Source organism: Anomaloglossus baeobatrachus, chromosome 6, assembly GCF_048569485.1.
Source record: "Anomaloglossus baeobatrachus isolate aAnoBae1 chromosome 6, aAnoBae1.hap1, whole genome shotgun sequence".
In the NCBI taxonomy this organism is placed as follows: domain Eukaryota; kingdom Metazoa; phylum Chordata; class Amphibia; order Anura; family Aromobatidae; genus Anomaloglossus; species Anomaloglossus baeobatrachus.
The window spans coordinates 467,983,939-467,998,879 of record NC_134358.1 but is presented as its reverse complement, the minus strand read 5'-3'; the positions used below and the strand labels follow the sequence as shown (position 1 = coordinate 467,998,879).

Sequence of the window (14,941 nt, the reverse complement as noted above, 5' to 3'; positions counted from 1 at the left end):
CGCCACCGATACTCCGGGTATTATTTACTGGCTGCAGCACTGCAGCTAATCACTGGGCTCTGTGGTAGATTACATGAACTGCTGAGCCTAATGATTGTCTGCAGTGCTGTTGATGTGATGTCATTGCTACAGCCAGTAAACAATCACTTCAGCTGTGGAAAAATAAAAACAGCACTACATACTGTACTACTTATTGCCAATGGTAGAAAATACTGCTGTAAAATTAAAGGTCAAATTAAAGGGGCTGGTAGTCCTACTCGCCTTTGTGAAATACCCTGCTGTGATAATGTTGCCTGCCTGAGTATATGACTGCTGCAGTTAATCAATGGTCATGTGCTGACTATGCTACCATAATTACTGAGGGCACTAATTGGCTACAGCGGTCATGTGGTAAACTCACGGGGCCCCTTGGAGTGAAGTTGTCAGTTGCCAGTCTTATTGTAGGGAATCCTGGAGTAAGATACTTTTAATTCATTAAGTGGCCCACGCTTCATAAGGAATTTGGAGCAGGTTACAACAGCTGTGCACCTCCACCAGAAATGTTAGTTCAGCCGGGGAGTAATGTACTCTTTTTACATAATTTACATCACACTGAGGCCAGTGATTAGCTGCAGCGGTCATGTGGTAAACATATAGGATCCCAATTCATTAAAACAGATATTGTGTACCAGCCTTAATCTTAATGTAAGGAGTGATGGAGTAAGGGTACCGTCACACTTTAGCGACGCTCCAGCGATCCCACCAGCGATAGGACCTGGTCAGGATCGCTCGTGCGTTGCTACATGGTCGTTGGTGAGCTGTCAATCAGGCAGATCTCACCAGCGACCAGTGACCAGCCCCCAGCCAGCAGCGACGCGTGGAAGCAACGCTGCACTTGGTAACTAAGGTAAACATCGGGTAACCAAGTGCTTGGTTACCCGATATTTACCTTTGTTACCAGCGCACACCGCTTAGCGCTGGCTCCCTGCACTCCTAGCCAGAGTACACATCGGGTTAATAAGCAAACCGCTTTGCTTATTTACCCGATCTGTACTCCAGCTACGTGTGCAGGGAGCCGGCACTGGCAGCCTGAGAGCGGCGGACGCTAGTAAACAAGGTAAATATCGGGTAACCAAGAATGGGCTTCCCTTGGGTACCCGATATTTTCCTTGGTTACAGCTTATCGCAGGCTGCCAGACGCCGGCTCCTGTTCCCTGCACATTCAGATCGTTGCTCTCTCGCTGTCACACACAGCGATGTGTGCTTCACAGCGGGAGAGCAACTTCAAAAAAATGAACCAGCACTGTGTGTAACGAGCAGCGATCTCACAGCAGGGGCCAGATCGCTTCTCAGTGTCATACAGAGCGAGATCGCTAATGAGGTCACTGCTGCGTCACAAAAAACGTGACCCAGCAGCGATCTCGCTAGCGATCTCGCTATGTGAGAAGTACCCCTAAGATGCCCTGAATTCATTAAGTGGCCCATGCTTCTTAATGAATTTGGCGCAGGTTACAGCAGCTGTGCACCACCACAATGTCATGCCCCTGCTCCACTACACACTTGTGTGTGGTAGAGCTGTCAACTGATTGATGAGCTAACAGCCATCTAATATTTATGGCCAACTTTAAAACTCTTAAAAATCAGATGTCAGTTTTCACTCATCCCATCCGTTTTATAGAATTATAAGGGTTCAGTGAAAGAGCTTTTTCATTTGTTCTCCCCCTGAAAACAAAGCAGTGACTCACATGTTCTAAGACAATATGTCTAATGCCAGCCTAAATTTAAAAAAATACTGATTTGTGACAAATTTTTTAAAGGGAATCTGTCAGCAGGTTTCTGCTACGTCATCTGAAAGCTGCACGATATAGGCAAAGAGATCCTGAATCTAACGATGTATCACTTAGATTGACTGTGTCAGAACAGCTGGACCCAGTAGAAGTTTTAGATTTAGCCATGTAGGAGAGCTGAGAGAGCTGCCCTGCCCAAACCAGGCTCTCTATAGAGGGGGTGTGTCCTACTCAAGACATTGTAGTCCAAGCAATGAGAAGTCCTGTTGCTTAAAGAAACATAGCAAAGAGACTGGACCTTGACAAGACAGGCATCCATGAATTTTTGGGTCAACCCTTGCAGCATGCTGTCTTTAGCTTACATAGCAAAAACCTGCTGACAGATTCCCTTTAAAAGTGGCACACGAATAGGGAACACTTACTTTACTAATGGTAAGAAAATCACATCAGTATATTTGTACTATTTTCAGGCTTTCACTTAATAAATGTAATTAAAACGTCACTTAAAAATCTCACTACTTTTAAGTTTTGGTAAATGAACAGAAATGCTACAAATTTGTATTCATATTTTTTTCAGACAATCACTTGTGACTTTTAGGAGCACTGTCTATGCCAAACAGTTATATGAGCTGCTTAGGCTACTTTCACACTTCAGTCTTTTCAAATCTGCCATGTCTGTCGTTGTGACTGAACGACGGATCCGTCGTTATTTAGCTGTCAATGGACGAGTTATTTCACAGGATTCTATTCACTGGGAATCATGTGAAAAAACTGATCCTTCACGTCCGTTACATCCGTTGTGCGTCTGTTTGTTTTTGGTACAGCCCAATGGGAGTGCCAGACATGCTGGTCATGCTCAGTAGAACATGCCGGAATCCAGCACTGGATTCCGTCTTGTGACGGATTACGGCGGAATCCTGCACCATAGACAACCATAATACCTCTTGATGGATTGCGGCGGAATCCTGCACCATAGACGACCATTATACCTCTTGACAAATTACGGCGGAATCCTGCACCATAGGCAACCATTATACTTTTTGATGGATTGTGACGGAATCCTGCGCAGTGCGTTTTTTTGACGTTATAGTGTTAGTTCCTTCTGCCCGACGGTCAGTCATTCCACGACTGATCAGTCGCGCGGCAGATGCAACGCAAGGCCATCAGTCGCAATCTGTCTTTAATAATAAATTTATGGTGAAAAAAAGGAATCCTGCTAAATATTTTGCAGGATACCGTATTTTCTCAAGGCAACGGATTGTGACTGAGGGAAAATGACTAAAGTGTGAAAGTAGCCTTAGTAAAGGGTACTTTACACGCTGCGATATCGTTACCAATATCACTAGCGAGCGTACCCGCCCCCGTCGGTTGTACGACACGGGCAAATCTCTGCCCCTGGCGCACAACATCGCTAGGCCCCGTCACACAGACTTACCTTCCCTGCGACGTTGCTCTGGCCAGCGATCCGCCTCCTTTCTAAGGGGGCGGTTTGTGCGGCGTCATAGCGCCATCACACGGCAGCCGTCCAATAGCAGAGGAGGGGCGTAGATAGCGGCTAGAAAATGCCGCCCACCTCCTTCCTTCCTCTCCTTCCTCATTGCCGGTAGACGGAGGTAAGGAGATGTTCCTCATTCCTGCGGTGTCACACACAGCGATGTGTGCTGCCACAGGAACAACAAACAACATCGCAACTAAGCAGACAATGATATTTGGTGTTTGGACGACCTCTCCAAAACCAGCAATTTTTGTCTGTTTTGCGATCGTTTAAGGTCGCTCGTACCTGTCACACGCTGCGATGTTGCTAAGGACGCCGGATGTGCTTCACAAACACCGTGACCCTGACGATAAATCGTTATCGATGTCGCAGCGTGTAAAGTACCCTTAAATGTTGAATGGTTTGTATGAACTGGGGCCTGGGAGAAATAGAGTGGATTACAATATAGTTCGGAACAGAATCCGAGAAGAGGATATCAGAAGGTTCAGTCCTCTTTAATACTGTAAACTACTGAAAACCATATGTAATAAGCTTATTTTTCAATTTTACAAAAAATCCGTCTAATTGTATATTTTACATTTCTGATTTCAATGTTTCTTTTATCTATCACAGGGCCGATCAGCACCTCCAAAACTGAAACAGGATACAGGAGGAGGAGGGGGGAGATCTGCATTGCTATCAGACATTCATAAAGGGGCACGCTTAAGGAAAGTAACAGAAATCAATGACCGGAGTGCTCCAGTGATAGAGAGTGAGTGCTTTCATCCGACTCTATTATGGAAGAAGCAGCGGATTTCAGTTTTTATGTGTCTCTAATGTACTCTCCTATCCATCAGATCAGCACAATGTGCCACTTATCTGGCCAAAATTAGCTAATACGCTTTGCTAAAAGCTGCTTTACTTGAAAATCTGGATTTCAGCTACAAAGGGCAGGGTTTGTAGCGTGGCTGAGCAAATACATCTGATCTGTAAAATATTTACTTTGTTTATTATGATGGGAAAGAAAAAAACTTAAAACTTTTATTATAATTGTGAATAAAAAGCTGTCTGGCTGAAGTGAGAACATGATGGTGGTTAGTACATGAATTGGTGGAGTATGAAACCACAGTAATACAGGCATGAGGAAAATATAAGGTAATTTTTTCTGGTCTGAAAAGGGAAACTTTTCTATAAAATAAGAATTCAGGAATTTGAAAATGGGTCTACTAAACTGCACAATATCTTCTTTAGGCCCCTTCACACAACTGTGTAAAAAAGCATGTTTTGCACCGTTCGATTTGGCCATCCATATGACACAACTAAACGCATGATACTGAAATTAATTTTTTTTCAGGTGTAAAAGTTTACATCCATTATCTATAAAGACACTTATGCAGGTTTTTCTCACTATCTGACATGAAATGAGAATAAACCTTTCCCGTTTTAGGTATTCAGGATTAGTAATTGAAGTATCTGTTATTCGCCCACCCATTACTAATACAAGGGCTTGATGCCAGCTGCGAATGGGAAGATCTGAGTACAGCACCAGGTTTGGCGCATCTAATACATGTGCCACCTCTGGTGCAACTGTGGGCTGCTAATTTTAGGCTCGGAAGGGCCAAATAACAATAGTCTTTCCCACCCTAAAAATATGAACCCCCAGTTGTCTGCTGTACCTTGGCTGGTTTTGAAAATGGATGGACTCTACGCTGTTTTTTTTTTTTTTTAAATTATTTGTACAAATAATTTTAAAAATCAGTGTGGGATACCCTCTATTTTTCAAAACCAGCCAAGGTACAGCTAAGGGTTGCAGCTGTACATGGGCTGGTTAGGAAAATTAGGAGGAACCCCACATTTTCTTTACAAAAAATATTTATTAACTCTGATAAATAGATGTACAAGCTATCTAGTTACTTCTCTATCTATCATCTATCTACAGTTGAAACCAGAAGTTTACATACACTATCTAAAAAGACACATCTGCATGTTTTTCTCACTATCTGACATGAAATCAGAATAAACCTTTCCCGTTTTAGATCAATTAGGAGCCAAAATTATTTATATTTGCCAAATGCCAGAATAATGAGAGAATGTTTTAAGCCATTTTTATTACTTTCTGCAAAGTCAAAAGTTTACATACATTTCATTAGTATTTGGAACCATTGCCCTTATACTGTATAACTTGGGTGAAAGGTTTTGGATATCTTTCCACAAGCTTCTCACAATTATTGGTAAGAATTTGGGCCCATTCCTCCTGACAGAACTGGTGTAACTGAGCCATGTTTGAAGGTCACCTTGCTCGTACCAGCCTTTTCAGCTTTGCCCATAAATTTTCAATAGGATTGAGATCAGGGTTTTGTGATGGCCACTCCATTGACTTTGTTATCCTTAAGCCACTTTGTAACTAGTTTGGCAGTATGCTTCGGGTCATTGGCCATTTGGAAGACCCATTTCCGTCCAAACTTTAAGTTCCTGACTGATGTCTTGAGATGTTGCTTCAGTATTGCCACATAATCTTCTTTCTCCATGATTCCATCTGTTTTGTGAAGTACACCAGTCCCTCCTGCAGCAAAACAACCCTACAACATGATGCTGCCACCCTGTGTTTCACAGCTGGGATGGTGTTCTTAGGCTTCAAAGCTTCTCCCTTTTTCCTCCAAACATAACAATGGTCAAACAGTTCAATTTTTTATTTCGTCAGACCTCAGGACATGTCTCCAAAAATTAAGGTCTTTGTTTCTGGGTGCATTTGCAAACATTAATCTGGACTTTTTATGTTTCTTTTGAGGTAATGAATTTGTCCTGGCAGAGTGGCCTTTCAGCCCATGTTGATACAGTACTCGTTTCACTGTGGAAAATGACACAATCTTACCAGCTTCCGCCAGCATCTTCACAAGTTCTTTTGCTTTGGTTCTTGGGTTGATATGCACATGTGTGACCAAAACACATTCATCTCTGGTACACAGAGCTCATCTCTTTCCTGAGCAGTATGATGGCTGGACTTCCCCAACTTGTGTTTACTTGCGTATAATTGTTTGTACACATGAACAAGGCACCATCAGGTATCTGGAAATTGCACCCAAGGATGAATGAGACTGGTGCAAGTCCACAATTCTCTTCCTGAGATCTTGGCTATTTTCTTTTGACTTTCCCATGATTCTACACAAAGAAGAAGTGTGTTTCAGTGTGTGATGTATTAAAATACATCCACAGGTGTATCTCTAACTCAGATTTTGTCAATAAACCTATCAGAACCTTCAAAGACATGACATCATCATATGGGCGGTCCATATTCTTTAAAGGCAGAAAGTAAAACATTCTCTCTCATTATTCTGGCATTTGGCAAATATAAATAATTTTGGTTCTTTTTAGATAGTGTATGTAAACTTCTGGTTTCATCTGTAGATAGATAATAGATAAAGAGGTAACTAGATAGCTTGTACAGCTATTTATCAGAGTTAATAAATATTTTTTGTAAAAAAAAAAAACGTGGGGTTCCCCCTAATTTTCATAACTAGTCCATGTACAGCAGCAGCTGTGGGCTGCAACCCTTAGCTGTACTTTGGCTTGTTTTGAAAAATATATCCCACACTGATTTTTAATTATTTGTACAAATAATTTTAAAAAACGGCGTAGGGTCCCCCCCATTTTTTCAAAACCAGCCAAGGTACGGCAGACAACTGGGGGTTCATATTTTTAGGGTGGGAAGGGCTATTGTTATTTGGCCCTTCCGAGCCTAAAAATAGCAGCCCACAGTCGCACCAGAGGTGGCACATGTATTAGATGCGCCAAACCTGGTACTGTACTCAGCTCTTCCCATTCGCAGCTGGCATCAAGCCCTTGTATTAGTAATGGGTGAGCGAATAACAGATACTCCAATTACTAATCCAGTAGTGAATATGGCAAAAAAAAAAAAATATTTGAACAAACACTCCCGACTACAGCCCTCTTAAAAAAAAAAAAAAAAATATGCAGTAATCCATACCGATATCCCACAACATTCCCCAAAAGCAAACCTGAAAGACATAAAAAAAGAAAATGATTAAAGAAATAAAGACAAAAGAAACCCTAAATAATTTAAAAAAACAGTGTGGGATACCCTCTATTTTTCCAAACCAGCCAAGGGACAACCGAGAGTTGCCGTCTGCAGCTGCTGCTGTTTGAGGAATCCCATTGAATTTACTGTGTCCGTGTCTCCAGTACATGTGAAAACGGACACCACACATACTGTAAACACGGATGTGTGAAGGGGGCCTAATATTGTCTTAAAGCTTTATACACTCAGATTAATAACAACTGGTCAATATTAGGGTTGAGCAAACCCAAACTGTAAAGTTTGGGAGTTCATATCGGACACCTAGTGTAGGTGGCTCAAATCCGAACACGGACTTTTCACGGATGTCAATGTCAGAGTTCGGGTGCTTAATAAAGTTTGTTGAAAGACTGCAGGCTTCCAATCAACAAGCTTTTTGGCATGGGGAAGATACCTGGACAATGCTGGGAATTAAATAAATAAAAATAACTTGGGGTCCCCCCTATTTTGATAACTAGCTAAGGTAAAGCAGATAGCTGCAGGCTGCAGCGCTCAGCTGTCTGCTTGAGCTTGACTGGTCATCAAAAATAGAGGGGATCCCACTCTGTTTTTTTAGAAATTATATATACACAATTTAAAAACAGCATGGGTTCCCCCCTATTTTTGATAACCAGCCAAGGTATAGCAGACCGCTAAGGGCTGGTATTACCAGGCTGCGAAGGAACATGGGTATTGGGCCCTTCACAGCCTAAAAATAACAGTCGACAGCCACTCTGGAGGTGGAGCATCCATTAGATGCACCAATTCTGATGCTTTGCCTTGCTCTTCCCCATTGCCCTGGTGTGGTGGCGATTAGAGTAATATTTTTGGGGTTAATGTCAGCTGTGAATTAACAGCTGGCATCAAGCTCAGGGGTTAATAATGGAGAGGCGTGTATCAGATATACCCATTACTAACCCAGTAAAAAAAGTAAAAAAAAAAACAAAAACACACATAGGCAAATATAGCTTATGTAAATAAAGACTCCCTGATACGCCCGCCCCAGGGTTGGGGTACTCTGAACCGGGCTGGACTAGTCCGGGGATGTCAACGGTGGCGGTGCCCGGCTCCGTGACCCTTGCGGAGTCCTTTAATAAAGGAAGGGGGATGATGATTATTTACTGTGGAATAAAGATCGTGAATAATCATCATCCCCCTTCTTTAGGTTAGGAAGTGCCGGCAGTTTATCTATTTTTATGTATGTGTATATACTGTGTGTGTGTATATATATATATAGGACACACCTTCTCCTTCAAAGAGTTTTTTTATTTTCATGACTCTGAAAATTGTAGATTCACATTGAAGGCATCAATACTATGAATTAACACATGTGAAATGAAATATTTAACAAAAAAGTGTGAAAAAACTGAAAATATGTCTTATATTCTAGGTTCTTCAAAGTAGCCACCTTTTGCTTTGATTACTGCTTTGCACACTCTTGGCATTCTCTTGATGAGCTTCAAGAGGTAGTCACTGGAAATGGTCTTCCAACCTTTTCTGCGTCGCATAAAGACACGGTGGTTGGATCCAAAGATCTCAAATTAGGACTCATCAGACCAAAGCACAGATTTCCACTGCTCTAATGTCCATTCCTTGTGTTCTTTAGCCCAGACAAGTCTCTTCTGCTTGTTGCCTGTCCTTAGCAGTGGTTTCCTAGCAGCTTTTTTACCATGGAGGCCTACTGCAGAAAGTCTCCTCTTAACAGTTCTAGAGATATGTCTGCTGCTAGAACTCTGTGTGGCATTGACCTGGTCTCTAATCTGAGATGCTGTTAACCTGCGATTTCTGAGGCTGGTGACTCGGATAAACTTATCCTCCGTAGCAGAGGTGACTCTTGGTCTTCCTTTCCTGGGGCGGTCCTTATGTGAGACAGTTTCTTTGTAGCGTTTGATGGTTTTTGCCACTGTACTTGGTGACACTTTCAAAGTTTTCCCAATTTTTCGGACTGACACCTTCATTTCTTAAAGTAATGATGGCCACTCGTTTTTCTTAGAAAAACTCGTTTCTTTACTTAGAATTTGTATTATGGCAAGAAAAAAGCAGCTAACAGTCTATCAGCTGTTTATCCACCAGACTTCTGTACAACACAAATGATGCTTCCAACCCCATTTATAAGGCAACAAATCCCACTTATTACACCTGATACGGCACACCTGTGAAGTGAAAACAATCCGGTGACTACCTCTTCAAGCTCATCAAGAGAATGCCAAGAGTGTGCAAAGCAGTAATCAAAGCAAAAGGTGGCTACTTTGAAGAACCTAGAATATAAGACATATTTTCAGTTGTTTCACACTTTTTTGTTTAGTATTTCATTCCACATGTGTTAATTCATAGTTTTGATGCCTTCAATGTGAATCTACAATTTTCAGAGTCATGAAAATAAAGAAAACAATTTGAATGAGGAGGGGTGTCCAAACGTTTAGTCTGTACTGTGTATATATATATATATATATATATATATATATATATATATATATATATATATACATATACATACATACATACATACATACATACATACACACACACACACACACACACACACACACACACACACTATGTCACAACAGTGATATTAGATCCTTTCGTGGGACCTTGTAACACTAATGAGTCACATGACACCGAAGAGGAGTGAGTAGGTAACGGAATGGCTAATTGGGCACAATTATCCATTTTCACTTAAGGGTGTACTCACTTTTGTTGCCAGTGGATTAGATGTTAATGACTATGCGTTGTTATTTAGAGAATGCCAAATTTACACTGTTATACAAGCTGTACACTGACTACTTTACACTGTATCAAAGTGTCATATCTTCAGTGTTGTCCCATGAAAACATATAAAATATGTACAAAGATGTGAGGGGTGTACTCGGTTTTGTTATATGCTGTATGTTTACCCTGCTTTATTGCCTATATCATATAGTTATATTCATACATCTCTCACTATCTATCCTATTAACAGAGAAAATAGTAGAAAAGGGTTTTTATACCGCGCCAATAATCACAAGTCTGGATGTCGGATTGATGTGGCTTTATTGCAGCATAGGTCTACGCGTTTCAGGAGCAATTTCCACAGCTCTTCTTCTCATATCTATCCTATTAAAATAGAACATAATTAGTCAGTGAGGGGGGATTATTTTTGACTTGCCCTCAAATTTTTAACTTACATTTTGCAATGTCAAGCTACCTGATTTAACAATGCATGAGAGCAATTATTTGCTCAGGAACCATCTAAATCAGAGAGAGTGGAAATTAATATTTCATTGTATTTTCTATATTGCTTTGTTGTGCAGATGCCAATAAAAATGGTGGCACGGGAAACAGTAGAAGTGCAGTGGCTCCACCTACTGGCGGCCTTTTTGCTGGAGGATTTCCAGTTCTTAAGCCTTCAAACCAAAGGGATGCAACAGGTAACAGACAAATATATATGATATTAACCGAACGTAAAGGGCTTGTCCTAATTTAAAAATATTTACTACAGTCAAGGAAACCTGTCATCAGGTTTTCCACATCTAAACTAAAAGCACCACGTCTAAAGGCCACTTTACATGCAGAGATAAATCTTTGGCAGGTCTGTGGTTGCAGTGAAATCATGGACATATTGTTCCATTTGTACACAGCCACAAACCTGGCACTGATTGTCCACAATTTCACTGCAACCACAGATCTGTTGCAGATTTATCTCTGTGTGTAAAGTGGCCTTTAGTCCTCTTACAAAGCAGTCCAGAAACATAAGCCCCCAGCTAGACCATACATCAAAGAAAAAAGCCTTATATAAATCTGTACTGTATGCCAGTCATTACGTTTTAGTCTGATGAACGTCACTGGTCTGTACGTATCTCCTTCTCTCTCCGCAATACCCGGCCTTCCTGCTTTTAGTTTATATAGCGGAAACATGGTAACAGGTTCCATTTAAGGCCTCTTTCACACGTCCGTGTCTCCGGTACGTGTTTGGTCCGTTTCCTCACGCACCGGAGACACGGGCACACGTAGACCTATTAAAATCAATGGGTCTGCGCTCACGTGCATATTCTGCCATGGACCGTGTGTATGTGTGGAGCATACGTGTGCCCGTGTGCTCAACATGTAGACCTGTCCGTTTTTCTCCGGCATAACGGGTGTCACACGGAACGCAAACAGACCACATGGAGGTGTTCCGTGTGACACACACCGGAGAAAACACACGTGTCTGTAAAATAAAAATAAAACTTTACTCACCTTCTCCAGCACTGCTGTCTCTTCCGCTGCTGTCACTTGCTTCTGACCGCCGCTCATTATGCTCATTGCAAATTGAAGCAGGAAGTCGGCAGGACCGGAGACCAAAGATCAGCACCATGGACAGCTACGCCAGGGACAGGTAAGCAGAAAGTTCCCGTTTTCTGTGTGTTATCACGGATAACACATGGAGAACACACGTGTGCCATAAAAACGGCACACGGAGGACAATACGCACCTTTGACACGTCCATGAAAAATGTGCATCATGTTCACGGACGTATGAAAGAGGCCTAATAGCTGTGATCATGTTTGCATTGAAAATGTTTTGGGTTTTTTCTACATTTACTTCTTAAATGTAAAATGAAGCACCTTTATTAGTAGTCTTCATTATAAGCACCACGCCAGTGGGGGCTTATTCAGTGCTGGAGTGGTGCTTTACATCTAGATCCCCTGCCCCCGATCATATACTCACCCTCTGATATTTTCATCTTTTTCTGCACTGCTTCAGTCCTGTAACTTGTTTCTGTTTGGAAGGCAGAGGTTACTTTACAAGCGCTGAATGCAAATCTATGAAAGCCAGAACAAGTCTCTCATAGACTTACATTTAGTTATGAACTCCGGCGGTCTCCATGAAACACTGGAGCAAGCCAGCAAGTCACAAACTGCCTGACACCGATGGGAGCGTCAGTGAGAACAGATGAAAATGCTGAAAGATGAGGATAAGGCAGGGGGCAAAGAACTTAAAGCCCAGTCACACTAAACAACTTACCAGCGATCCCAACAACGATACAACCTGATAGGGATCGCTGGTAAGTTGCTAGGAGGTCGCTGGTGAGATGTCACACTAAGCGACGCTCCAGCGATCCCATCAGCAACCTGACCTGGCAGAGATCGTTTGAGCGTCGCTACACGTGGAAGCATGCTGCGCTTGGTAACTAAGGTAAATATCAGGTAACCAACCCGATATTTACCTTGGTTACCAGTGTACACCGCTTAGCGCTGGCTCCCTGCACACCTAGCCACAGTACACATCGGGTTAATTACCCGATGTGTACTCTGCTACGTGTGCAGGCAGCAGGGAGCCGGCTTCTGCGGACGCTGGTAACCACGGTAAATATCGGGTAACCAAGAAGCCCTTCCCTTGGTTACCCGATATTTACCTTCATTACCAGCGTCCGCCGCTCTTACACTGCCAGTGCCGGCTCCCTGTTCCCTGCACTCCTAGCCACAGTAGACATCGGGTTAATTACCCGATGTGTACTCCAGCTACGTGTGCAGAGAGCAGGGAGCCGGCACTGACAGCTGAGAGCGGCGGACGCTGGTAACGAAGGTAAATATCGGGTAACCAAGGAAAGGGCTTCTTGGTTACCCGATATTTACATTGGTTACCAGCGTCCGCAAAAGCCGGCTCCCTGCTCACTGCACATTTAGTTGTTGCTCTGTCGCTGTCACACACAGCGATCTGTGCTTCACAGCGGGAGAGCAACAACTAAAAAATGGTCCAGGACATTCAGCAACAACCAACGACCTCACAGCAGGGGCCAGGTTGTTGCTGGATGTCACACACAGCAACATCGCTGCTACGTCACAAAAGTCATGCCTCAGCAGCGATGTTGCTAGCGATGTTGCTTAGTGTGACGGTACCTTTAGATTTAAAGCACCACTCCAGCCTTGAAATAAGAAAAATGTTGGAGTGGTGATTTAACTATTTCCTACCATTGTTCTATTGTAAACTCTGTACAACTCCTTCACATATTTGGTTATCCTGCTACTTGAGATATAGATCCAGTATTAAATATATTAGCAGGAAAAAGCATTTGTTATTGTTGCTAGTTGTTAAATAACAGCAAGGGAAAGCATACAAGACTTCAGGGGGTAGGATAAATCAAGCAAACTGAACTTTATTATTTTAGAAAGTCGGTATGGGCAAGTGGTGTACCAATCAGGCGAGTACTTGACTTTGCTAGAGAAGGAAGAGGGAATCACATAGCAGTATTCAGAATCAGTGCCTTAAGGTCCAGTCACACTAAGCAACTTACCAGCGATCCCAACAACGATAGGGATCGCTGGTAAGTTGCTAGGAGGTTGCTGGTGAGATGTCACACTGCGACGCTCCAGCGATCCCACCAGCAACCTGACCTGGCAGGGATCGCTGGAGCGTCGCTACATGAGTTGCTGGTGAGCTCACCAGCAACCAGTGACCAGCCCCCAGCGCCGCGTGGAAGATGCTGCGCTTGGTAACTAAGGTAAATATCGGGTAACCAACCCGATATTTACCTTGGTTACCAGCGCACGGAGCTACACGTGCAGAGAGCAGGGAGCAGCGCACACTGAGCGCTGGCTCCCTGCTCTCCTAGTTACAGCACACATCGGGTTAATTACCCGATGTGTGCTGCAGCTAAATGTGCACAGAGCAGGGAGCAGCGCACAATGCTTAGCGCTGGCTCCTTGCTCTCCTAGTTACAGCACACATCGGGTTAATTACCCGATGTGTGCTGCAGCTAAATGTGCACAGAGCAGGGAGCAGCGCACAATGCTTAGCGCTGGCTCCCTGCTCTCCTAGCTACAGCACACATCGGGTTAATTAACCCGATGTGTCCTGCAGCTACATGTGCACAGAGCAGGAGCCGGCACTGACAGTGAGAGCGGCGGAGGCTGGTAACAAAGGTAAATATCGGGTAACCAAGGACAGGGCTTCTTGGTTACCCGATGTTTACTGTGGTTACCAGCCTCCGCAGAAGCCGGCTCCTGCTGCCTACACATTTAGTTGTTGCTCTGTCGCTGTCACACACAGCGATCTGTGCTTCACAGCGGGACAGCAACAACTAAAAAATGGCCCAGGATATTCAGCAACAACCAACGACCTCACAGCAGGGGCCGGGTTGTTGCTGGATGTCACACACAGCAACATCGCTAGCAACGTCACAAAAGTTGTTCGTTAGCAGCGATGTTGCTAGTGATGTTGCTTAGTGTGACGGGGCCTTTATAGTATAAGGATATTCCTTATAGGACGTAGAAGGAAAAATCAATACAGTAATGAATCTGTACTTATAATAGCTAGGTTGCAGCATCTTGGCCATACAGACCTTACATGTAGCAGATAAAAAAAGTAAATTAGGAGCAGGTTGCATATAGCACATCTTGGGGTCTGTATGCAAATAAAGGAATGACAGCCTGAAACTTAAGCTGCATTTACACTGCAAGTGAATGCGCTCTTTTAAAAATCTTGTCTGACTATTATCTTGCTGTGTAGACAGGCTGCTGATCATCTGATGAATCGGATAAAATGAGGCTTTGTACAGGACAAGAAATAGTCATTCTTTGCAGGGCATCGTTCTCTGTAAACAGGGCTCGCATTGCCAAGAACTATGGCAGCCAATGCGCAGTGAGCGATCTAGCATTTAAACAACCG

The 14,941-nt window shown here is 43.1% G+C and overlaps 1 protein-coding gene across 2 annotated transcripts in view; it reads left to right on the top strand.

The window, feature by feature from the left end:
- WIPF3 (WAS/WASL interacting protein family member 3) overlaps positions 1-14,941 on the top strand; it is a 112,454-nt gene that overhangs the window by 77,842 nt on the left and 19,671 nt on the right. For both annotated transcript variants that reach the window (XM_075315317.1, XM_075315316.1), the window contains exons 3-4: positions 3,874-4,012; positions 10,606-10,722. In XM_075315317.1, the coding sequence (XP_075171432.1) occupies positions 3,874-4,012; positions 10,606-10,722 (256 nt within the window). The remainder of the gene's footprint in view (positions 1-3,873; positions 4,013-10,605; positions 10,723-14,941) is intronic.